The 21,686-nt window shown below is 38.0% G+C and overlaps 1 protein-coding gene across 2 annotated transcripts in view; it reads right to left on the bottom strand.

The window, feature by feature from the left end:
- LOC134349500 (polycomb protein eed-A-like) overlaps positions 1–20,877 on the bottom strand; it is a 39,758-nt gene extending 18,881 nt beyond the window's left edge. The window contains exons 1-2 of one of the 2 annotated variants that reach the window (XM_063053903.1): positions 20,774–20,877; positions 13,131–14,833 (exon numbers count right to left, since the gene is read on the bottom strand). In XM_063053903.1, coding sequence (XP_062909973.1) covers positions 14,657–14,833; positions 20,774–20,866 — 270 coding nt within the window. In that variant the 5' untranslated portion in view covers positions 20,867–20,877 and the 3' untranslated portion in view covers positions 13,131–14,656. Of the gene's footprint in view, positions 1–13,130; positions 14,834–20,773 lie in introns of those variants that run through there. The other variant, XM_063053901.1, reaches the window with a different exon arrangement.
- Positions 20,878–21,686: the final 809 nt, after the last annotated feature.

Raw genomic sequence — 21,686 nt, 5'->3', positions numbered from 1 at the left:
AAAAACATTTTATCATTTCTTAATGCATGCGTTACTAAATGACAATAAAAGGGGACTGCGTGTCCTCATAATCATCATCATAAACGGCTTTCCAGAGATCATACCTGGACCTTTTGTAACATTGTTGGTCACCAGACTTAAATTCCTCAGGCCCTCAGCAGATTGCGGATCTCATGGTTCATCTAGGGCTTCTGGCTGGGAAAATCTCTGAATGACACTTGTCAACAGCTGTAAGTCCGTGACAACCATCATGTATTCATTCAGATCTACAGATGAGTCCTTGAACACAGCCCAGTCTACCAACTCAAAAGAAATCCTGTAGCTGCTCCTCTGCCTCCCACGACCACCTCTTTGTTGTCCTGATCTCTGGAGCTTTGCCTTTAGCCTCTGCCTACGGTATATGCAGGTAGGAGAAGGACAGCCAAGTGATCAGGTTCACTGAAATGCAGTCTGAGCATAGAACACTAGGCATTCCTTACTTTAGTATAATGTTGGCCTAGTGTTTTGGGACCTCCGGTGCTACAGGTTATATGCTGATGGTAAGTGGGCAGTTTTTTCTTCAAACAAGCCTGGTTGAACTCTGATTATGATTTGAAATGCTTCTGGATAGACTTCCTTGTTTGGTGATGGCATCATATCTCAAGAGCTCGATTATAGTCTGCCACTGGTGGTATGTAAACTGTGGTCAGGATAATGGAGGAGAATTCCCTTGGTAAATAGAACAGATGGCATTTGACTATTAGGTGTTTGAGATTTCCTGGTGGTGGCTGATGGAGTAACAGCAATCCACTGTTGCTCCAACTTAAATTATCTTACTATTTCCAAACTGTCTTGAAATTTCTTTTTTAAAGTGTGATATTCTTTCATTATGGCCAGAAGGAGTGCCAGAGGTACTAAAAAGGATGATTTTCCTGCCTCTTTGGATTCTATGATGGAATTGCTGCAAAGTCATACACGAGAAGCCTGTGAGAAGTTTCAACAATTCAGCACTGAATTTAAACAAATAGATGGTAAATTGGACTCTATTCAACAAACTTTTAATGAACACGATAAATGTATTAAAAATAATGAGGAAAATTTGTCGGCTCTTGAAACGGAAGTGGATGCATTGCAGAAGCTTTGTGAAAAGCAATTGAAGTCCAATGGAAAGTTCAGACAGAAGATTATCGACCTAGAAAATATAAGTAGAAGGAACAACCTACGGGTTCTAGATCTGGAAGAATTAATCGAAGGTAACTATCCTATGGAGTTTTTTGAAAACTTTTTGCAAGAATTATTTCCGGAGACTTTGACAACTGTGTCTATAATCAATTGAGTTCACAGATCTCCTGCGTTTAGATCTCCTAACGCTCAGAAACCAAGATCAGTAATAATCTGCTTTCATGAATTTAAAACAAAGGAATTCTTAATTCACAAATCTCATCAAAGAGGCATGATTGACTATAATGGTCGCAAGATTATAATTGTTGAAGATTATTCGCCTGAGGTTATGCAGGAATGTGTTAAATTCAAAGAAGTTATGTCCGAGCTCTTTAATATGGGTTTCAAGCCTTCCCTTCGCTACCCAGCCCAACTCAGAATCACACTTAAAAACGGTTCTTTCAAATGGTTCCACTCAACTATTGAAACACAAAAGTTCTTAAAATCCGATGGTTAAATCCAAAGACTAACTGTTTAGTTTCCTCCTTACATGAAGACACAAGATTAAATGAGAAACTTTTAATTCATAAATCCCATCAAAGGGGTATGTCTGGTTATGGGGTGGAATATTAAGATTTTCAAAGGTTATTCGCTTGAGGTTATGCAGGAGTGTGCTAAATTTAAACAAGCTCTGTTGGAATTTTTTTAACAAGGGTTTTAACCCATCCCTTGGTTACCCAGTTTGACTGAGAATCTCATTAAAGATGGACCCTTCGAAGGGTTTCATTTGAATGCTGAAGCAAAGATTTTTTTTTAAATTTGAAAGCTAATTGCTTAGTCTGATTTTCCATGAAGATATAAGATTAATATTTAACGTCTATCTGTATGAATAATTGTATCTTTTACTTTTGGTAAACCTTTGTAACTAATTTCCTTTCCTATTTTTAATACTGTATTTTTGATATACGATAGCTGAATCTCTTGTTTGGGTATTGTTTAGTCTAGGTTGGAATATAAATAACCTTGAAACTAATTGGAGCGATCACCAGGTTTTTGGGGGGTTGTCAGTAGTTTATACATGCCGACTTTCTTTTGGTCGATTTTCTTTCTTTGGGAGGTGAGTGGGGTTATGGTTTTTTTTTCCCTAGAAGCTGTTTTCGAATTTTTAGCCAACTTGTTGCTTGGTTACCATTTCTCAAGGTTTATGGCTTGGTTTTTAACTTACATTTTAACCCTTTCTTTAAATAATATTAAAAATAGACCAAACTATTAATTTACTCAGTTTTAACATGAAAGGGTTAAATCACCCTGTAAAACATAATAAGATTTTTGCTTATATTAAGAAATTTAAGGTCCCTATTATTTTTTTTACAAGAAACTCACATACACAAATGTGATAATCTACGTTTTTTTAGCCGTTGGAATAGACTTTGTTTTCACCCTTTACAGGCCAAATCTAGAGGAGTTTTGATTCTTATAGACAATATACTTTCCTTTATCCAACATAAAGTAGTGTCTGATACTAATGGACGTTTTGTTACAGTCTCAGGAAAACTAGATAATAAGTTAATAGCATTTGCCAATGTGTCTGCCCCAAATGTAGATGACCCAGGATTCTTTGAATGCTTTTTTTCGTTTTTACCAGATCTGAAATTTTATTCATTGGTGATGGAAGGAGATTTTAACTGTTGGCTAGACCCAATTTTAGACTGATCAACTTCTAAACCAACGTCTCTTAATAAATCAACTTTGTTTATTCAATCCTTTTTTATTGAAGTGTGGTATAGTTGATGTTTGTCATTTCTTACATCCCTTAGATAGGGAATATTCATTCTTTTCCCCATGTTCATCACACATATTCCAGGATTGATTATTTTTTTATCAATAGTCAAATGATCTCATCAGTTCGCTCCTGTGAATATAAAGAGATTGCTGTTTCAGATCATGCTCCTATATTTTTTATCTTTAAAACTCCCTGGTCTTCTTCAAACCAACAGTTTCTGGTGTTTTAATACAACTTTGTTATCTGATAAAGAATTTTTAAAATTTCTAGAGAAACGTAGTATTTTGTTTTTTGAAGAGAATAAAAAGGAACAGACTTCTAATCTTATTGTATGGGATACTTTCAAGGCCTATATTAGAGGACAAATTATTTCTCATACTGTGAGGGTTAAGAATAAGGCTAATAAAGAAAGAATTGAATTAGCCAATCAATTAAAACAATATGCTATAGCTCCAGATCCTGTTTTATATAAAAGACGTGTTGAAGTTAAAACTAAATATGATCTTCTGTTAACATATCCAATTGAAACTCAACTTCTTAAAGATAAAACTCAATTTTACATTCACGGAGATAAACCAGGCAAAACATTGGCCAACCAATTAAAAACTTATGTAGTTAAACAACAAATTAAAGAAATTTGCAAAACTAATGGTGATAGGACAAATGATTACTCTGAAATAAATGATACCTTTAGAGAATTCTATTCTAAACTTTATAGTTCTGACTTCCCTAAAGATAATATTGTAATGAACAATTTTTTAGATCAATTAAATATCCCTGCACTTTCTGCAGATAATTGCAAACAGATGGATCAACCCATTTCTTATGAGGAAATCGCTGAGGCTATACGTTCATTAGACTCGGGGAAGGCTTGGGTCCAGATGGAATTTCTGGAGAATTTTATAAGGCTTTTTCTTCATTAGTTATGCCGCAGTTACACTTAGTCTTTTTGGATTCTTTCAAATTGGGTAGTTTGCCTCAATCTTTTTATGAAGCTTCCATTTTGCTTATCCTAAAAAAAGAACAAGGATCCAACTGAATGCTATTCACATAGGCCAGTTTCATTACTTAATGTAGATACTAAAATTTTTTCTAAAGTTCTGGCTCATAGGATTGAAAATATTTTACTTTCTATTATTTCTGATGATCAGACTGGATTTATTAAAAACTGACATTCCCATTTTAATATACGCCGTGTATTAAATGTTACTTACTCTCCTTCTCAGGAGATATCAGAATGTATGATATCCTTAGATGCTGATCAGGTTGAATGGAATTATTTACTTAAAACATTAGAAAAATTTAATTTTGGACCAGATTTTATTCAATGGATTAAGTTACTTTATCTCCTTCTGCTCGAGTTCTTACTAATTTTCAAAACTCCAAACCATTTAAACTTCACTGCGGAACTACAAGCGTTTGTAGACAAGGCTGTCTGTTGAGTCCTTTGCTTTTTGATTTAACTTTAGAATCCCTTGTTATTGCTTTTCGAGAATCTAATAATACCTGTGGTATTTTAAGGAGAGGTATTATCCACAAAATCTCACTTTACAATGATGATATATTGCTTTTTATCTCTAATGTTGAGATTTTGTTACCTTGTGTACTTTCTTTACTCTCCCATTTTAGCCAGTTACATAAGAGTGAATTATTTCCTTTAAATAATTTGGCACCAATTAATACTAATCTTCCTTTTAAAATTGTAAGGAATCAATTTACTTATTTGGGTGTAACAATCATTAAGAATTACAAATACCTGTTTAAAGAAAACTGTCTTACTTTATTGAACCATGTAAAAAAGATATTAAATTGGTCACCTCTTTCAATATCATTGATTGGACGAATTAATTCTATTAAAATGAATATTCTACCTAAATTTATATATCTTTTTCAGGCTTTACCCATTTTTATTCCTAAATCCTTTTTTTGACTCTCTTGAATCTATTTTATCCTCCTATATATGGAAAAGTGATCTAGTGATCTGAAGGTCGCTAGTTTGAGCCTCAGCTGAGGCAGCGTGTTGTATCCTTGAGCAAGGCACTTAACCACACATTGCTCTGTGACCGGTGCCAAGCTGTATCGGCCCTAGTGCCCTTCCCTTGGACAACATCGGTGGCGTGGAGAGGGGAGACTTGCAGCAAGAGCAACTGCCGGTCTTCCACACAACCTTGCCCAGGCCTGCGCCCTGGAAACCTTCCAAGGCGCAAATCCATGGTCTCACGAGACTAACGGATGCCTATAATAATATATATGGAAAAATAAACATCCTCGTTTTAATAAAGTTCATCTTCAAAAACCTAAAAAAGTCTGGAGGATTAGCTTTACCTAATTTTAGGTTTTATTACTGGGCAGTTAATATACGATATCTTATGTTTTGGATATATTATATTAATTGTGTAGACCATCCAGTATGGGTTCCTTTAGAAGTTAATTCTGTTAACAAATTTTCTATTATTTCTCTTCTTGGGTCCTCACTTCCTTTATTTGTAAGTAAACTAACTGATGATTTAATAGCTAAACATACTCTGAGGATCTGGATACAATTTAGAAAACATTTTGGTTTACTTGATTTACCCTTTCTAGTCCCAAAAACTATTCTAATTTTTTTTTAACCCTCCATGACTGATTTAGTTTTTAAAGAATAGGACAGGTTGGGTATTAAACGTTTTTGGGACCTGTTTGTTGGAGGAAATCTTTTTTCATTTGAGCAATTGTCAGCTAAATATAGCCGACCTAAAACTCACTTTTTTAGATATCTACAAATTAGAGACTTTCTAAGATCTCAATTATGCACATTTCCTATAAGCTCAGATAAGAACTTACTAGACGTAATTTTAAATTTGACACCTTTTTATAATGGTTCAATATCTAATATTTATGGTACGTTACTGGAGACGAGGAATGTTTCTTTAGGCAAAATTAAAGATCTCTGTGAACAAGACTTTTACACATCAATATTTGAGGAAACTTGGAATGAAATTTTTAAACTGGTTAATACGTCATCACTATGTTCTCGCCATTCCTTCATACAATTTAAGGTGGTACATAGAGTCCATATGACTAAAGATAAGCTATCTCATTTTTATTCGGATATATCTCCCTACTGTGATGGATGCAATAATGGAGAAGCTTCATTAATTCATATATTTTGGACTTGTCCATGTCTTGAAAAATATTGGAAGGAAGTTTTTCCAAACTTTTTCTTTACTTTTCAAAGTCAATTTTAAGCCTAATCCTCTGACAGCCCTATTCAGTATTGTTGCAGGACAAGATATCAAGTTGAAGACATCAGATTCACATATTTTGGCCTTTAGCTCTCTTATAGCTAGGAGGGCTCCTTAATAAACAGCTTCGGTCTAGGTAGGGGTTAGATTCTTATTTTGTAATAAATTAGTATATTTCAATATAACTTTGACTAACCCACATGAATATGGGGTAATGAGTTATCATGAATAGATATAATATAATTGGTAGTTGTTTTTTTTTCGATCTTTATGTATACTTTCTTGTACTCTGTATTCTTCTATGTAGAAACTAATAAAAATATTGAAAGATTATTAGGTGTTCAAGATCGGGGAACACACATTCGACAAAACCAGCACATTGGCACACAACCGACAGTTTATCATGAAACACACCTCCACCTTTTGCCTTTCCGAATCAGCAGTTCGATTCATTCTGTGAATCAAGAAGCCTTTGGACTGTTTCTGTACAAGTTGTACAAGATATTGATGAGACCTAATTTGTGATATTGCATCCAGTTCTGATTACCTACCTACAGGAAAGTTATCAACAAGATTGAAATAGTACAGAGGAAAATTACAAGGATATTGCTGGGAATTGTTGACCCGAGTTATAGCAAAATATTGAATAGGTTAGGAATTTCTTCCCAGAGTGAAGGAGAATGAGAGGAGTTTTGATGGAGGTATAAATGTGGTGTATCGATAGTGGAAAAAGCCTTCCTGCATTTTCCCTGAGATTAGGTGAGACTAGATCTAGAGGTCATAGATTAAGGGTAAAAAGTGAGAATTTTAAGGGGAACATGGGGAACTTCTTCACTCAAAGAGTGGGACGGGAATGTAAAATGAGCTGCCAGCGGAGTGGTTGATGCAGGTTCAATTTGAACATTACTGTAAAGTTTGGAGAGGTACGTGGATGGGAGGGGTATGGAGAGCTATGGTCCAGATGCAGGTTGATGGGACTAGGCAGAATAATAGTTCAGCATAGTCTAGGTTGGTTGAAGGGCTGGGTTCTGTGCTATATTGTTCTATAACAATTACATTTACATTTTCAGAAAATTAGCTTTTTTCAGCCTTGTATCTGTTTTTGTGTGTCTCTTCCGGATTTTATGGTCTCCATCCATATACATCTCCTCTGGACACACCTTCTGCTATTCAGTACCCTTCAAAGCCTCTTGTAGCCATCATGCAATCTCCTTTGGTCTTCACCCTATCACGGATCCTTCGGCCATTGAACACTACCTCATTATTCATTTTGTCTGCACAGTACTGCTGTCACACACAACAAATTTCACATTTATCAGTAATTTTGTGGCCCTCTGTTGGTTGGGGTAGACCACGGATACTGCGTCCTAGCTCTCTATATGATACACAAGCCAGGGTGGTACAAAATGGAGAGCAAGTTGTTGCCCATGTAGCAGCCTCCCCTTCTCCATGCAGCTGATGAATTCAAAGGAACGGCAGAGACCAATACAATTTGGCACCAGCGGCATTGCAGAAGTTGCCAGTCAAAGTTGAACTCAACGCAAGACTGCTTTAGGGACTCCTGCTCCCGATTTTTCCCGGGGGTTTTCTCCTGAAGCCTTCCCCATGAGTGGCTATAGCTGCAAGGCAGTGGGGGTTTGGGATCAGAGCTTTCCTTTAGGCTCCATCTGCCTGAAAAGTCTGATTTTACGGTGTATCTAGCTCACTTTTGCCTCTTCTCCTGTCAGTAGAACAATTCTGCCATGCTTAGTAGCTAAGCCACATGTGAAGGCCAGGAGATGAAGTTGCTTGTCAGAGGCTATTTGAGACGCACACCACTGGGAACATTTCATAGGTAGTGGGCCTTATCCGCACTACCTCCCTCGGTTATGACAATCTTAAGGAACCTTGTCAGTCATAATGTAATAGAGTGCTGTAGATTCCTTTGAGTGAGGAAAACACACTCATGATTCCTGGAAGCAGAACCTAGTTAAGCCCTCTTTGTATGTTTGTACAAATTTTCTAAGTTTTAAAGCAATGTTCTTTCATGCTTCTCAAGTAACGATTTCATGCCAAGTCCGTCTCATCCCTCCTCAAAAGGCAGTTCCACCATCCAAGAAACAGGTGAACCTGCCAGAATAACACACTAAATGCAGCAGGTCAAGTAGCATTAATGGAGAGGAATAAACAGTAGACATTTCAAGCAGAGACCCTTCACCAGGACTGGCTGGTGAACCTTCCAAGATTAAAGAGAAAAAAAGATGAAAAGAAAGTTATATTGTTAGAATGAGTAAGGAACTCTAACTTATGTTAATTTCTATGCATACTGCAAATGCATACAACACCATACACTACGAAAGCAATACACAATATTTAGTTGAACGCATGATACGACGGTTTAAGAGTTTGAACAGCAAATCTTTATCTAAAATTTAATGTGTCAAACTGGGGAAAATAGATCAGGATTCACTGAAATTGCGAAAATTTGATGTGATGCTGCAATAGGAAGCGATGCATCAGTGCCCTCTATGGAAAGCAACCTCTCACTGCTTCAGGAACCTTCCCAATGCACAGGGTTCAAGGAATCCATACTTTGGTTTAGTCCATAAGAAACAATAGTGAAAAAATGGCAAAACCAATTAAGCTTCAGCAACTGGACTGAGGAGGTGTAAGAAAGGCTGCACACCTGCACTTTGGGCAGAGATTCCCTTATCAAAGCAACAACTTTCACTAAACTGTAAGTGGAAACCACAGTTTAATCAATATTGTTTGCAAAGAGATTTCAGAAAGACCAATCACTCAATTTCAGAGGCCCAGGTTCTGAAGCTTGTTGATTAATACTGATGAGACAACGGTGTTGCTTAATGTTTCAGACATCCCACCCTGCAAAAACTCATTTCAGGGAGGTAGCACCACCATCCCTGCCACTGCCCCCCCCCCCACCCCAGTCAACCTCCAAGGGCACATGTATACAGGACATTTGATGACAAAAGAACACAACAATTTATTTGATCACATATTAAAACTATTTATATATATACATATCTATATCTATTCCTTATTGAGTATTTTGTTGGTAGTCTCAATGCTAATAGCTAAATGCTAATGCAAATAGCTTTTCTATTTCTTTTGCAAACTGTCCTTGTACTGTGAGGTGGCTTGCTTGGCAGATTTGAGCATTTTGCCATTAGTCTCAACCTCATAGCAGTCTGTGTCAATGAATTTGGTAATTTTGCAAGATATCAGATTCACAAGTATTTTGTGAGACAGATGACTTCTGAATTCTGTCTTAATGTGACGCACCATGCTGAATGCCCTTTCTACATTACAATTAGAATTTGGCAGCACCAAAAGCAGCTTCATCAACTGGCAGAGCTCTTTGAATCTCAACAGCCCTGTGCTCACAGATTTTACTTTGGCCAGCTTCCCCCAGAACTCATCAACTGGCAAACTTTTGTAATTTGGCACCAGTCCTTCAAGGTCAGTTGAGACATAATCTGGGACTTCCAAGTGGAGCTGTTCTCTTGCATCTGGCTTGATCACATTTGGAAATCTCTCTGACAAAGTCAAAATCTGCTCTGAATTCACCTCATCTTGGCTCTCTGTATTGACCACTGACAGATTTTTCAAGATTTGGTCTCTCATTGGGAACTTCTCCAAAATGTTTTGAAAGCACCTGACATAGAATGCTCTTGCATCTTTGAAGAACTGCTTTGTCTTGTAAGGGGGGAATCTCTTGTGCTTCCTCGTTTAGCAACTGCCTCCTTGCCAGGTACCCAATAAAAAGCTCTTTATCTGGACGGTGAATTTCAGGGTATCTCCTGAATGTTCTGTTCTCTCAATACCTTTGGCTCAATAAATCTGCTTGCTATGTCATGCAGGAGCTCTTCTACACTCTGATCCAACTTGAAGAGGATAGGTGCCTTGTTTTGAAAAACCAAATTGAATTTGTCAAAACGTTGTGTGATATTATGGGGAAAGCATGTGTATATTTTCATTTGGGGGTCTTTCAGCCTCTTCTGAATATGAGATGACTTCTGATTCTTACTCTTTGACTCAAAATATGAAATAAAGGCTGGCCATTAGTGGAGCAGATGGTCCAAACCTTTTCCTAAAGAGAGCCAGCGTGTAGGACAATGCTTTTGTACTCCCTGCTGGGCAACATTGCAGAACTCTTGAAACTGTTTTAGGTCTTCTCTTCGTTTGGAACTTTTCTCAAAGTAGTAGTAGATGTCAATGAGCAGTTCTTCAGGTGACATTGAGAGCTCCTTAGCAGCAGTTTTGGCACAAATGTTGACCAGGTGACTTGGACAGCCAACACTGTAAATATAAGGGGCCTGTGCTTTCACTCTTGATAAGACAGAGTTGTTTTTGCCAATCATTACATTGCAGTTGTCACTGCTAAATCCTACACAATTAGACCATTCAAGGCCTTTGTCATGAATGGATGATGCAATGCAGTTGAATATGTTTTCAGCTTTGTCATAGTCATACTTCATTGATCCCGGGGGAAATTGGTTTTCGTTACAGTTGCACCATAAATAATAAATAGTGATAGAACCATAAATAGTTAAATAGTAATATGTAAATTATGCCAGTAAATTATGAAATAAGTCCAGGACCAGCCTATCGGCTCAGGGTGTCTGACCCTCCAAGGGAGGAGTTGTAAAGTTTGATGGCCACAGGTAGGAATGACTTCTTATGACGCTCTTTGCTGCATCTCGGAGGAATGAGTCTCTGGCTGAATGTACTCCTGTGCCCAACCAGTACATTATGTAGTGGATGGGAGACATTGACCAAGATGGCATGCAACTTAGACAGCATCCTCTTTTCAGACACCACCGTAAGAGAGTCTAGTTCCATCCCTACAACATCACTGGCCTTACGAATGAATTTGTTGATTTTGTTGGTGTCTGCTACCCTCAGCCTGCTGCTCAGCACACAACAGCAAACATGATAGCACTGGCCACCACAGACTCGTAGAACATCCTCAGCATCGTCCGGCAGATGTTAAAGGACCTCAGTCTCCTCAGGAAATAGAGACGGCCCTGACCCTTCTTGTAGACAGCCTCAGTGATCTTTGACCAGTCTAGTTTATTGTCAATTCGTATCCCTCTAGCTCAACACAGGGTCATCTACTAGAGACCTCAGCCTTGGAATCACACCTTCGTTGCCTTTTTTAAAATTATTCCTGTTTCTTGGTTCTTATTTGTTCGGGGAGTAGATCAATTTAGTTTTATTCTGTTAATTTCAATGATATATTGACAAATAAATACACATGGCTAAGGACAAAGTAAAATTCATTTTCTTTTCATGTCTATGGGCTGTTAAATGCAATCAAGCGCAGTAAAATTCTATCCAAAATTGAAAAAAGAACAAGCCCATGTAGTATATTTACAGGAAACTCACTTAAGTGATAATGAGCATGGAAAATTAAAGAGAATGGGCTTCACTAATTTGTTTTTCTCCTCATATAAATCAGGATATAGCAGAGGAGTTATATTCTTATCTCAAGCAAGCTAAATTTTGAAAAAGTATTCGAAATGGGAGATAAGGAGGGCAGATATATTCTGGTAAGGGGGAATATAGACGGAAAATCAGTTACTCTATTGAATATATACACACTCCCAGGAAGTGATATTAGTTTCTTTCAGAAAATTATTAATATTATGGTAACGGAAACATAAGGTCTCCTGATATGTGGGGGAGACTTAAATTTACAATTACAACCAAAGCTAGACTCTTCCAATAGAAAAACCTATGGAACAAAATCCTTACATAAGAAAGTTAAACAACAGGAATTCTGCAGATGCTGGAAATTCAAGCAACATACATCAAAGTTGCTGGTGAACGCAGCAGGCCAGGCAGCATCTATAGGAAGAGGCGCAGTCGACATTTCAGGCCGAGACCCTTCGTCAGGACTCCTGACGAAGGGTCTCGGCCTGAAACGTCGACTGCGCCTCTTCCTATAGATGCTGCCTGGCCTGCTGCGTTCACCAGCAACTTTGATGTTTGTTATAAGGAAGTTAATACACTTTTTGAGGATGTTGGTCTAATTGATATATGGAGGGACCTTTTCCCTGACAGAAGGGATTACACTCATTATTCTACCCCCCATTCTGTATATACAAGAATAGGCTATTTCATAACATTTGGAAAAGACAAAGACAAAATAAACACCTGTGGAATTGGGACAATAGATGTAAGTGACCATGCACCTATATATTTATCTGTTGATTTTGACCTACAACCAGAGAATACTATTTGGAAACTAAATTCAAGTCTACTCAATGATCCCTACTTTAAGGAACAAATTAAAAAGGAAATTGGTCTTTACTTAGAATTCAATGATAATGGAGAGGTTTCACCTCCCATTCTACGGGATACTCTGAAGGCTGTCTTAAGAGGGAAAATTATAGTGATATCTTCATATAAGAAAAAAAAATGAATAAAACATCACAGAAATTACAAAATAGGCTGAAGGAACTAGAAAAAAAAACACAAATTGAATTTGGCAGAAGATACATTAGAGCAGGGGTGTCAAACTCATTTTAGGTCACGGGCCGGATTGGACAAAATGTGACTTCATACGGGCCGGATCAGTTGTACACATGTGCGTGCTGCCACAGCTTTTGTTGCCTTTGTTTTTTCAATCTGCTCTCATGTGTCTCAGTCTCTGCTATAACTACAAAGTGTTTCACTTTATGAATTTTGTTTCTTATGAAGAAGATTGCCTAGCAAGCATTATTTTTATGATTGGTATTAACTTACAGTCGTAGGCTACAAGAAAGTTGTGATGAGAGAGAGAAAAAACGATGCTATTTTGGCTAAGATTGTTTTGGGAGCCACACCCTTTCCATTAATAAAGCATTTGAAATCAAACATTAGCAGACATAAATGTAGACCTAACGAAACAAATTGTAAATGTAGGCTACACAACTGCACCTAATTTTTATTGCCTGCTTCCAGCAATCAAACTCAATGAACACAGTTAGCCTCTAATTTTTATTGGTGATCACATTTACAATAATAGAATAGTCAGAAAATGAATGAATCACGATATTATGACACTCAATATTTCATAATGCATTTTGCTTACATGTCGCAGTGCATCGAAGAGTGTCACTCATTTTTCACTTGCTGCTTCCAGACATCTGACATCTCTTGGCTTTAACCAGCCTGTCAACATCAGGGACCAGTTTCTGGGCAGTTGTGATTTTCATAATGTCATTTAGATGTCTGTGTGTCAGCTGCTAGTGCAGTTTGGATTTATTAGTGTTCATAATGGACAACGCCTGCTGCTCACAGAGATATGTCGTCCTGAACATGCAAAGGATCTTTTGAGGCAAAGTCTGTCATCTTGGGGTACATCGGTCCCAGGTGTTGATAGAATGAGTCCAGACCCACAGTCTCAAAATTATATTTCAAAACCGAGTTACACTGAATTTCAATTAGTTCCATTTGGAGTACCTCCGGCACATCTGATGCTGCGTTGACAGCAAATGGCGAGCAAAATAGTGAGAATTCCTTCTCGAGCTGAATGAAGACTTGGAAACAATTCTGAAACTCATTTTTCAGCCAAGATATTTTGTCCTTGTACCTGTCCATGTTGTCATTATTCCCATGAGTGACACGCACAGACTGCAAAGAGGGGAAATGAGCTGGGTTGTTCTGGGATAGCTGTATCTCCCACAGGCCTAATTTAATTTGAAAGGCACAAATGCTGTCGTAGTATTCCGTAACAAGTTTGCATGTTAACATTAAGCACATTTAAGTGCTCTGTTATATCCACCAAAAATGCAAGATCATGAAGCCAGTCTGGGTCATCCAACTCTGCCCCTGACTTCCCTTTCTCATTCATGAATAGTCCAGTTTCTGCACATAATTGAAAAAAACGTTTGTGCACAACCCTTCTGCTCAACCAGTGGACATCAGTGTGGTCGGGTAGGCCATGTCCAATATTACTTTCAGACAAAAGAGTGTCAAATTGCCGATGGTTGAGTCCCTTGGCTCTAATATTAACCGTTTTTATTACTACATCCATGACATTGTCCATTTTCAGGCTCCTGCTACATAATGCCTCTTGCCGTATAATACAATGAAAATTCCAGAATTCCTGCTCTGGATTCTCTGTTTGAACTTTCTCTCTGAGTTTCGCAACAACACCTGCCTTTTTCCCGACCATGGACAGTGCGCCATCTGTTGCCATGTTAACAGCGACTCCAGTCAACCCCAGTCTGTCCAAGGCCTCGACAAGGCTGGAGAAAACGTCGTTCGCCATTGTGGTGTTTGTCAAGGGCACCATCTCCACAAACTCCTCAGTGATGGTCAAAGATGCATCAACACCACGAATAAATATTCCTAATTGAGCTACATCAGTCACGTTGGTGCTCTCATCAATTGCAATACAGAAGGCAATAAATGACTTCACTTCATCTTTTATTTGACTGTTCAAATCTTCTGCAAGGTCCGTGATTCTCTCTACCACATATTTCTTGACAAGCTGATATTCCCAAAAGCGTGCCTCTTCTCAGGGCACACCAGCTCTGCCGCCATCAGCATGCATGCTTTGATGAATTCCCCCTGAGTATGGCTTTGACACAGCAGCTGTTTTGTTGGCAATAATACCGCTGGCCTTGATAGCTCCATCATGAGTCTCTTGACTTTTGGTGAACACTGATTGCTGCTTTTTCAGAGCTGCATCAAGCTACGCAAGAAATCAGGAAAAATTTAAAGTTTCTGAAACAGAGACATTATGAAAGTGGATCTAAGTCTATGAAAATACTGGTGTGGAAACTGAAAAAAAAGAGCAGAAAATATAATTCATAGAATTAGGGATCCAAGAACAAAAATGATAAAAAAAAAAGCTAAGTGAAATTCAAGAACCTTTTGAAGTGTTTTACAGAACTCTATATTCCAAAGTTCCAGGGGGAAGCATAACCCAAATTGACACCTTCCTAAATTCTCTAGTTACTCTCTTTAAGCAAAGAACAAAATAGAACGATGACTGCTGACATAACTGAAGTTGAACTAAAAGTTGCAATTAGTAGGTTTAAGTTAAGCATGTCACAAGGATCAGATGGGTATACGGCAGAGTGGTACAAAAAATTAAAAAATGAGTTAATTCCTGTCTTGCTGCCCACACTGAGCTGGGCTCTAAAAAAGGTACAAATGCCACCCAGCTGGAAGGAAGCGATAATCTCAGCTATACCGAAAGAAGGCAAGGATAAAATGGAATGTGGGTCATTTTGACCAATATCCATTCTTAACGTAGATTATTTACCTCCAGCATGGTCAAACGATTAGAAGGGTTTCCACCCATACTGATACATAAGGATCAGACAGGTTTTATACAACACCAAACACAAGACAATATACGAAGGACACAACATTATGGATCATATACAAAAAAATAAAATTGAAGCAATAGTGATAAGCGTGGACGCTGAAAAGGCATTTGATTCCGTCAATTGGAATTTTCTTTACAGAATTTTACATAGATATGGTTTCCATGGCACAATTATTAAAACTACACAGACACTATATTAAAACTATACAGACACCAGGACAATCTCACCTGGTCCAGGAACACCACTGGGATTGTGAAACAGGCCCAGCAGAGATTGCACTTTGAGGAAGCTTAAAAAAGCATCACTCCCCACTAACATCTTAACTGCATTCGACAGAGGCGTGGTTGAGAGTGTGCTGACCTTTTGCATCACAACCTGGTACTCCAGCTGCAGTGCTGTCGACAAAAACGCCTTGCAGAGGGTGGTTAGGGGAGCAGAGAAGGTTATTGGGGTCTCCCTACCTTCTGTCTAAGACCTCTTTCAGAGTCGATGCCTCCAGAAGACACGGTACATCATTAAAGACCCCTCACACCTTCTCCAAGAACTGTTTGTTCTTCTGCCATCAGGCAAACGTTACAGGAGCATCAAAACTAAAACCACAAGGCTACTAAACAGCTTCCTCCCACACGCAGTCAGACTGCTAAATAGCTGCTCCACCTGACTCTGCTTTGGACACTTTTAACTTGTACTGGACACTTATAACTGACATGTGGCTGTTGTGTTTTACTATTTATTGTTATGTTTGTTATTTAGTGTTACGTTTGTTATGTTATGATTGCACTGCCCCTGAGAAACGCTGTCTCATTCTGCCCTGCAGAGCTGATGTATGGTTAAAATGACAATAAAGTTTTTTGAATCTTTGAATCTTGAATCCTACTGCTAGGATTAATATCAATGGATACTTATCAAATAGTTTTACCCTAGAAAGGAGCATAAGACAGGGTTGTGCATGGTCACCGCTACTCTTCGCATTATATCTGGAACCATTAGCTCAATACATCAGACAAAATGAAGATATCAGGGGAATTACTATTAAAGGGACAGAGCATAAATTAGCCTGTTACGCGGATGACATCTTGATCTATCTAGGGCACCAACATACTCTTTACCTAAATTGATGCAATCCTTTGAACAATATCGTCAATTATCAGGATACAAGATCAACATAGATAAAACCCAATTACTTTCATTTAACTATAGCCCACCAAAAGAAATTGAAAGTAGATATCCCTGGGCATGGCAAAGAGTCTTTCAAATATTTGGGCATCATTATGCCAAAAGACTTGGCAAAATTACCAGAATGCAATTATCAGCCTATATAAAAAAAATTAAGGAAGATATAACAAGACGGGACCTAATTCCTTTTTTTAGTCTCAGTTCAAGGATTGAATCTATTAAAATGAATATACTGCCCAGAATATTATATCTCTTTCAGACCCTACCAATAGAGATTAATCAAAATCAATTCAATGAATAGAATAAAATGTTATCAAGATATATATGGCAAGGTAAAAGGCCTAGAGTTTGTCTCAAAACTTTGCAATTAGCCAAGGAAAGGGGGGGGGGGGAGAATGGGGCCTACCTTCTCTTAGAGATTAATATTTTGCAGCACAGTTGAGAGCTGTGATATGTTGGTGCAAGCCATTATATGACGCTCAATGGAAAAACATGGAGGAGGGGATACTTCCCATCCCCATACAGGCAATTTTGGCTGATAACAACCTAAAAAGGTACATAAATACTATTGACAACCCATGAGTGAAAAGGACTCTTAAAGTATGGAAAACTATTACAAAAGAACATAAACTAGAGGGAGATATTGCAATTCTTACATGGTGTGCATATGACTCGGATTTTATGCCGAATAAACTGGATGCTAGATTTAAGGACTAGACAGCTAAAGGAATAAAGGAATAAAGTTCTTGGCAACATAATGAAAGAAGGAACACTGTTTGGTTTTGAAATGCTTAAAGAGAAACACTTATTAGAAAAACAAGACTTTTTATTTACAGATGTGACAGTATGTTAATAGGACGGTTAAAAATGTAACCAAGGCAAGTACATGATTGACAGAGCTATTTAAAAAAGCATATAATTGAGCTAACAGTAGTAGAATAATTTCAAGCGTGTATAAGGGTTTGTCAAATCCTAAAACACATTCAACTTCATACATTAAAACAAAATGGGAGAAGGAAGGAGGGATAATTATATCTGAGGAAGAATGGACAATAATATGGAGGTATCAATGGAAGTGTACCAGTTCACAGGGAGGGAGGGAGTTTGGATGGAAAAACTTGATAAGATATTTTTATTACACCCTCTCAGAAATCCCATTATGATAGTAACCTCCCTGTTTACTGGAGAAATAGTGGAGATCAAAATGCAAACCATTATCATATTTTCTGGGATTGCCCCGTTATCAAAGACTATTGGAGTGGGATACACAGTGCCCTACAAGACATTTTTAAATGTGAAATACCCTTAGAAAGTATTTTGGGTAAGTACCTCAAGAATGGTTGAAAATAGATAAATATTTAATGAATATACTGCTGGTGGCTGGTAAAAAGACTCTTACCATGAAGCGGTTATCACAGGAGAGTACCAACTTTAAATGTATGGATGGAAATTACAATGGACATTTACAGAACGGAGAAGATAACAGCATTTGTTCATCATAAGTTGGAACAATTTGATTCATGCTGGGAAAAATGATTTAACTACATAACACCTCATAGGCCTGATTTTATTCTCAAAAATCAATGAATATGTTGTAAAAAAAATCACTCCCTACTTGTACATAGTTTTCTCTTTTTGTTTCTTACTTTCCTCTCTTTTCTATAAGTGTATACCTCAGACAAATATTATGTGGAGACTTGTGGCATATATATGTACAATGTCTGAAATACATCTTACGGAAATGTTTGTTTGATGATGAACTTCAATAAAAAATAAATTACAAAATAAAAGTCACTGTTGCAAACAGTGCAGCGAACAATACTGTCATTATTTTTGACCAAAGGGCTTGCTTCTATGCTTTGACTATGACTAGGAGTTTCAATGATAGTTAAGATATATTTCTAGCTAGATACATTATATTTCTTTCCTATTTCATCAGTTATATTTTACTGTATCTTTCATAAGTTAGTTTAAAAGGGAAAAAACATCACAGGAGTGTCAGCCCATTACATCAAAGTAGAAGCACATATCTGAACTTGATTATTGCTACTAAATCAATAGGCAAAAACAAAACCCATAAACCCAAAGAACATTTATAATGAACATTCCACCTAACCAAACAACTGAAGGTGGATTTGGTTTCCTAAATAGTGAAATGCTACGTCAGGTGATCAATATTTCATCATCAGCAGCATACGCCGTGTTGTATGACATGGGCGATTATGGTCTTTTGACCATGATTGTTCTTGACAAATTTTCCAGCAGAAGTGACTTGCCATCTTTGCCTTCTTCTGGACAGTGTCTTTGTAAGAGGGGTGACCCCAGCCATTATCAATATGCTTCAGAGATGGTTTGCCTAGTGCCAGTGGTTGCATAACCAGGACTTGTGATATGCACCACCTGCTCCCATGGCTCCACGTGATCCTGATTGGAGGGAGGCTAAGTATACCATACCCATGGGTGATCTGCAGGCTATCGGAGGGAGGGAGTACCTTATACCTCCTTTGGTAGAGACATATCTCCACCCCAGTATCTGAAAACTTCATAGCAGTGACAAATAAATTTACAGATCCAAGCTGCAGTAATTTATAAAAAAAATTACTTTTGCCTCTCTATAATTGCATTGTCATCATGCAGTGAACCTAACCAAGACTGTAAATACATAGCATAGTAGAGCAGAGCAATACCTAAAAGTACTAATGCAAAATTAAAGGTTCTACAATGAGTAACTGTAACATCCAAACCAGACCACAGAATACTTAGCTTCCAATTCATAAATAAAGCAGATACTACATCAACTCACATCTTGTTAGCGCTAGCCAATAGGCTGGTCCTGGACTTACTTCCTGGCATAATTTACATATTACTATTTAACTATTTATGGTTTTATTACTTTTTAATTATTTATGGTGCAACTGTAACGAAAACCAATTTCCCCCGGGATCAATAAAGTATGACTATGACTACTAATAAACATTTAAGAATTAATTTTTTTACTGTTGCTCAACATTAGCCATAGGAATCAAGAATTTGTACCTGAATAACAAGCAATCAGTATTGCTATGTATAAACTTAGAAATCATACTTATAAGTTATAACCAATAAAAAATCATTAAGAACTAAAAAATGTGTATTAGCATATTGCAAAAAGTTCCGAAAGGAATGATAAAGGCATGAAATAGCTATAGTTGTCTATATTATTGGCAATTTATAAGGATCCACATTATTACAATGAATGAAGCTGGCTGTTTTGCTGTTTAGTTTTTTACAGGGGTATGTCGTCAGCAGACTCACTTCGTTTGTATAAACGTACAATCAATCAATTCTTCAGGTAAACCCTTCTTTGATATCTTAAAAGCGTGGAAAACAGTGGATCTGTGTACATCAGACACATGACTGACCAAAACAAGTAGAAGGAACCAGGAAAGAAGCCGTGCAAATAGTATGTTCCTGATCTACATGTTACGACCGTATTTAGCTAGCAATACACCAAGAGCCACACGGTGCAGGGACGAATATACCACCAGTTCTCTTAAATTCCTTTTCGTACAGAAACAAAAGAATTTGGGCTGATGACGTACCGAACTCAAACCAAACAGTCAAACAGTTAGGTTTTACTTGGACCAATATGAAGAATGATAGCTTGTAGTCACAGTGTGTGCACAGTAGATGGAAGCAACACCAAGATTTGTGGAAAAGATGCCACCACACCATGGTACCTACCAGTTAATAACATACAATTAAATGAAATGAAGCCCAGATCATGAACTGGGTGAGTTTTTTTTAAAAAAATAGGTAATTTATTCTCATTATTGGAAGATCCCCTTCCCATGTATAACTACAGGGTCATGGATTTTAAAGCTCTCTCTTCTACCACCCACCCTTATCTCCAGATCAAGCTCACAGTGAAGATCCGAGGGAGTGCAGAGAGCATCATCGGTGGGTAAGTTGGAGGTTGTTCGTTCTTTGCCCACCTACACCCCAACTACCACACACACACGGCAAAGGCCTCCCCGGGACTAAGTCCGGGTGACAGACATTTTAAACTAAAGTCTCATTCTTGGAAAGTTGGTGGCAAAGCGCCTCCCTTCCCCGCCCCTATCCCCCTTAATTTCATTTACATTTTCGTCTGGCGACATGTCAGGATTGCTGTTCTCATCGCTCAGTTTCTGCCTCTTGGCCGGCATGTCTCCCCGTGCCGCGCTTTCCGACATGATGCACACAAAGGGTCGACGTCACTCCACACAGCCGCGACGTCACCGAGTCGCAAAAGAAGCGCGGCTGTCGTGAAGTGCGGTTGTGGGCTCGAAAGGATGCGACCGCGTTGGGGTTGCTCATCTCGATGAGCGCGTCTACTCCGTAGATCGGGCGGTAGCATTTCAAATTTTTTTTAATGTAAGCTTTGTCAAGAGTGAGGTAGTGGTAGCGAACTACCTTCTTCAACCGCTGTAGCCTAACTACCGTTGGTTACTTAGGGACCGAGGAATTAAGAGCCAGGCACAGACACAAATTTCTGGAGGAACTCAGCAGGTCAGACAGCATCTATGGGAGAAAAGTACAGTTGACGTTTCATGCCGAGACCCTAAGGCAGGACTAGGAGCCAGGATTAGGTTACTGGATCGATCGAGTCTACACTGCCATTTAGTGAGATTGTAATGCCAAAATCATCTTCATATCCTCCAATGATAATTGTCTCATCGGATATCTATTGGTCTCTTCTCCACAGTCCTTTGACTTAGACTCACTATACCCTGAAACAAAATATTTTGATTCATGTACCTTAAGCAAGTGACTCTTTTTAAAACAAAAATAAAGTCTAAATTTAGTTTACTGCCAAAGGAAACGCCCTCTGCATCCTCCTTATGACCGAATGAAATGTTTCAACATAGCGTGTTCTCGCACTCTCACTCTGATACTTTTCTTGTTAGATGTAACAAATCTCCATATTCCAGTGAGTGAGGCATTGAATACTTTTAATGTGATCTTAGCCTAACAATAATATTCGTCAATAAAACAAAATGTGATCACAAAAAA

The sequence above is a fragment of the Mobula hypostoma genome, chromosome 7, assembly GCF_963921235.1.
Source record: "Mobula hypostoma chromosome 7, sMobHyp1.1, whole genome shotgun sequence".
NCBI classification, from domain to species: domain Eukaryota; kingdom Metazoa; phylum Chordata; class Chondrichthyes; order Myliobatiformes; family Myliobatidae; genus Mobula; species Mobula hypostoma.
Note: the sequence above shows the minus strand (reverse complement) of the source record. Positions and strands in the feature narration are given on the sequence as shown.